Source organism: Sinocyclocheilus rhinocerous, unplaced genomic scaffold (genome assembly GCF_001515625.1).
Source record: "Sinocyclocheilus rhinocerous isolate Xijiao unplaced genomic scaffold, SAMN03320098_v1.1 scaffold869, whole genome shotgun sequence".
Classification (NCBI taxonomy): domain Eukaryota; kingdom Metazoa; phylum Chordata; class Actinopteri; order Cypriniformes; family Cyprinidae; genus Sinocyclocheilus; species Sinocyclocheilus rhinocerous.
This window is the reverse complement of record NW_015653483.1, coordinates 1,325,651-1,330,715: the sequence shown is the minus strand read 5'-3', so window position 1 is coordinate 1,330,715 and position 5,065 is coordinate 1,325,651. Positions and strand designations below refer to the sequence as shown.

Sequence of the window (5,065 nt, the reverse complement as noted above, 5' to 3'; positions counted from 1 at the left end):
ATATATATATATATATATATATATATATATAAAACAAAAACGAAACTAATAAAAAAGACAAAAACAATATTACTAAACCTTTAAGGAATAGTTCACCCAAAAATGAAAATTTGTTGAAAATGTACTCACCCTCAGGCCTTCCAAGATGTAGTTTGTTTCTTCATTGGAAAAGATTTGGATAAATTTAGCGTTACATTACTTTCTCATCAATGGCTCCTCTGCAGTGAATGGGTGCCGTCAGAATAAAAGGACAAACAGCTGAAAAAATATCACAATAATCCACAGGAATCCATCTAATTATTCTACATCTTGTAAATTGTCAGCAAATTTAAATTTTTGGGTGAACTATTCCTTTAACTAAATTTAAAATGAAAACAGAATTTTTTTTTAATTTAATGTATATTAAAAAATAAATCTTACTGATACTAAAATAGCAGTGGTCCATGCAGCTTGCAGACACACATTACGTTCAGTTTTATGGGCATGGGAGCAGATGAGGACAGTTCACCGTGTTTGCTTTTTTTTGCAGTGCTGTTTGAGGAACTACAGAGTCTGGACATTTTCCTGGCAGAGCTCTATAAGTAGGTATCATCTGGGAACTCTTGCTCAGATGTTTGCACTGCCACCATCCAGTGCCCGTGCGTGCTCTCAGTCATGCACTCGCTTACCTGGAGAAGGACACATCCTGCTGTCTACAGCCAATTTGATGTGCAGATAAAGGGGCGCACATTCCTTTTTATTTTAAGACTGATGGTTCACGTCTTCTATTACTTTAACTCGTTCGACACTGTTCTCACCCACATCATTTTTCTCCATCTTTTCTTTCTTTCCACAGGCATTTGGACAGCAGCAGCAATGAGAGACCTGATATCAGCTCTCTTCAGAGGAGGATTAAGGTATATTTCTTGATAAATAGGAAAGTAGTGCACTGTGTACTGAGAATCTTGTCAGTGATGTCATGATACTGTGGGGGAAAAAAATTTGAATGTTTTCCACATTTTAAATTGGTGGGAAAAGTGCATGAAAGTTGGCCAAAACAGCACGGGAGAAATTCACATGGCTATTTCCATTTTTAAAAAAGGCGCATCTCGGCAACAAGACAGTTAAACTTCAGATACTTTGTAGAGCATGTGTATCAACCAAACAGAGCACGACAGAGAATATAATTACGATATTTTAAAATATTTATTTTGATGGAATATTTATTTTTGGATGCCAAATTTACTTTTAAAATTTACCTTATTTTATTTCAGTCCTATATTTAATGACACTAATGATATTTTAATATTTGGTGACGTAAATTTTTTTTTTTACCTGATTAATTGTAAAAATAATCAACAGATGTAATTACGCTACCGTTCAAAAGTTTGGGCTTGAGATTAAGATTTTTTTTTTTTTTAATTCTCATGTTCATCAAGGCTGCATTTATTTGTTTAAAAATAAAAATGCGTTAAAACAGTAATATAATGAAATTGTATTAAATTTTGAAATAACTTTTTTATTTTAATATATTGTAAAATGTTATTTATTCATGTGATGCAAAGCTGAATTTTCAGCATCATTACTCCAGTCTTCATTTATTTTTTCAGGACTCTTTGTTGATAAAATTAAAAAAAAAAAAAAAAGCATTTATTTGAAATGGAAATCTTTTGTAACAATTTAAATGTCTTTACTGTCACTTTTGATCAGTGTAATGCACATAGTCCTGAAGGAAAGAATAATTCCCATCACTTAATTCAAACTCAGTTTCGTGCTGTTTCTGTATTTCTGATTTTCTCAGAAAGTGACCCATGACATGGACATGTGCTATGGAATGATGGGAAGTCTGTTCCGCAGCGGTTCTCGTCAGACTCTCTTTGCCTCTCAAGTGATGCGTTATGCTGACCTGTACGCTGCGTCCTTCATCAATCTCCTGTACTACCCTTTCAGCTACCTGTTCAGAGCCGCCCACGTCCTGGTAAACTCAACAAACGCACTGTCTACAGTTGATACATTGGTCATAAAAGTCAGGGTACTTCAGTAACCTGTTTTGTCTGTGGTTTACATTTAGATGCCTCATGAGTCCACCGTGGAACACACTCATGTGGACATCAACGACACAGAGTCGCCCATGGCCACACGCAACCGTCACTCCATCGACTTCAGAGACCGTGAGTGCAAGAGACACCAGCTGACCCGCTCCATAAGCGAGATCAATCCTCCACACCTCTTCCCCCTGACGCCACAGGAGATCACGCACTGCCATGATGAGGATGACGATGAGGAGGAGGAGGAGGAGGAAGAGGAGGAAGAATAAGCCTGTGGCATTGCCGTTAACTGGATTTGGGTTTTTAGAGATGTGCCTGCGGTTTAAATAAGTATTATCATTGCATTCACACTCAGCCATAGGTTTTATAGAGATATAAGAGAGGATGTTTATTTCTTGCAAAGCGTATTACACATATTTTAGAGTTTAAGGTCTGATGAGAGTATGAAGCTAAAACTAGGTTTTGATAGTTCTAGCTTCTTATTTTTGAATGAGGTTTACAGATGGCATCACTTTAAAACATGGAAATGTTAATGGAGAAAAGATCCATTTAAACTGAATTACAGAATCAGTTACAATTGATATTTGCATGACATTGAGGGAGCAAATAACAGTTACTAGGTACGTCATTGACTTAAGCTTGAGGAAAATGCATGAACACTTATTTTGTGGCTCCATGAGGTATTAACTTGCCTTCAAAATTTGGATTAGAGCCATGTAGCATGCTGGGAAATGTCACACCAACAATGCAGCTTGCTCGGTATCTGTCTGACTGCCTGTTAAGTGCTGTAACATCGCCATCTTCTTTTCAAAACTGGACGTATGCAAATTGGTGGCATATTATTGGGTGAAAAATGGAACACATGCAACTGTTGCCATTTTATGCAGAGTGAGATACAGGGTTTCAGGTTACTAGATACTGAAGTGTAGTAATGGTTTGGGAGATGACGTCAACTCTGAAATCTCCCTGTATGCCTTATGCACTCGCCATGATCACTGTGTTAATATTAGACTGTGATTCTAGAGCTTAGATTCATTATTTACTATTTTTATATCCACTGATATAAAGGTTAATTCAACCAGATATATTGAAAACAAATCATTTTGTTTGAAGTAACTTTGTTTGATATTAGCGTAACGGTTAGTTTTTGGCAGTTGGCCGTGATTTAAGATTGAGAGCTGGTCTGAATGTTTGACACAAAGCCTTGTGGGTGACAGTGGACCAAAGGGAAGCTCGTCTATGCATCACGCTCTGTCATAATGAACATTTGTAATTCATACAGAAACAGTCAAGATCCTGAAATGTTGTTTTTGATTGACATGGTGCTCTGTTTAGCATCAGAAGTGGTTTTGTCTTTTGTTGTTGTTTTAAATCAAAAAGGGAATTTATGATGGGTCCATGTTGCTTTGGAACACCATACCATGTGCACTCATATATACTGTATTGGTTTATTTTGAACAGTGTTGTTGATTCTGCATCGGAGTTCAACCAAAGCCATCTTGCCAATGTAATATGTGAAGGGACGCTTTCATAACCAAAGACTGTTATTAGTGTCCTTCATTTAAATTCACTGATGCTGTTGAATATTATTGATTTTGTGACTGTGTGATAGTGATATAGTTGAGTTTGTGTTAACCTAATCAAACACCCCTCTACGTTTATTTTTAGATTTTTTCATTCAGGTTAAATATGCTGTATATTGAAGTGTAGTATGTATGTGATTCATCTGTACTTTTTATTGTTTGAAATCTCTGGATTTGTTTGATTTTTTGTTTTTAGCCCAAGGTCTGTGAATCCCTTTTTAAAATTGTTTCCTTTTACTATTGTTTCATCAACATGTTTTGCAGGATTTCTTTTGTTTGTATTAAGTTTATGTTGTGCTTTACTGTAAAACGAAATGTTATGACAATGTGGGAGGATTCGATCTTACTGTAGTTTTAATGTAGAAATAAATCAGAATGCTTTCAAGTCCGAAATATTTTCATTTTTATGTTTTCCATTGTTTGCTACGCAGGATTGGTTTTCAGTGCTTTGGCTTGTTGCCTATGAAGAGAATAAAGTTCCTGTCATGCAGCACCCCCTTGTGGTCCTTCAACAATAGCTGTCTTTGCATCTTCAAAAACCATCATGGAAAAGTTGTCCTCACTAGCCCTTGTATTATGCTTAACCTGGGAACTTTGTTTTTAATACTTATCGCACATTCAAAATAAATAAATTGCCAGCAAACTGGACATGCATGAAATGATAAAAATGTATGCCTGTGATGCAGCATGAGATTCTTCTGATAAATGCATCTGCCAAATGCATATATGTAAATACCCTAAAATTTTGTATGCACATTTCAAAACATATCAGTGTCGACAATTTGTGGCGATTTTCATTACCCTACATGAAAAAAACTAATCGGTTAACCAGTATTTCCATTAACTTAAAAATCTAAATGGCTCATAATAATATAATTTCATTCTATATTATACACCTGAACCAGCATTATATCTTTTACCTTCTGATCAATATTAGAAACCTTTATTCTGCTAGTTTACTTTCAGGATATTTTGTCCTACCTGTGAGCACATTAATTGGTCATGATTGTCCCTGCATAGCTGTTGCACTATTGCACTGAGAGGTTGCTACATAAACACTTGAGACGGGAATGTCCTGATATCCAGCGGCTTTACGCTTCTGGCAGAAGCATCTCAGGAGGTTCTGATAAAAAAACAAACAGTGAGCGGATAAAAACATCAGCCAGAGATTCGTTCCCCTTTTGTATCAAGAGCATTAATGTAATCTTGTCATGGTAAAACCAAATAAATACATTAATGCTGAATTATTTTCCTTTTTCATCTGTTTTAAATTCAATAAATCATCAAGTACCTCTTTTACAATCACATGAAACAGAGTCCTACATGAATAGCTTTTCTAAAAATAATAAGCTATAAGAGCAATAGTGGAATTGGAAGATGAGATATAAGTTACAGTGTACAGTAAGTTCCTGAAATAGTAGGTGTGTTCGTCTTGAAGCGGCGCTGCACAGACTG

The 5,065-nt window shown here is 35.8% G+C and overlaps 1 protein-coding gene across 3 annotated transcripts in view; it reads left to right on the top strand.

The window, feature by feature from the left end:
- Positions 1-4,103, top strand: part of LOC107716328 (cytosolic purine 5'-nucleotidase) — a 12,313-nt gene extending 8,210 nt beyond the window's left edge. For all 3 annotated transcript variants that reach the window (XM_016522708.1, XM_016522709.1, XM_016522710.1), the window contains 4 exons: positions 530-581; positions 836-896; positions 1,781-1,957; positions 2,051-4,103. In XM_016522708.1, the coding sequence (XP_016378194.1) occupies positions 530-581; positions 836-896; positions 1,781-1,957; positions 2,051-2,296 (536 nt within the window). In that variant the 3' untranslated portion in view covers positions 2,297-4,103. The remainder of the gene's footprint in view (positions 1-529; positions 582-835; positions 897-1,780; positions 1,958-2,050) is intronic.
- The last annotated feature ends 962 nt before the right edge of the window (positions 4,104-5,065 follow it).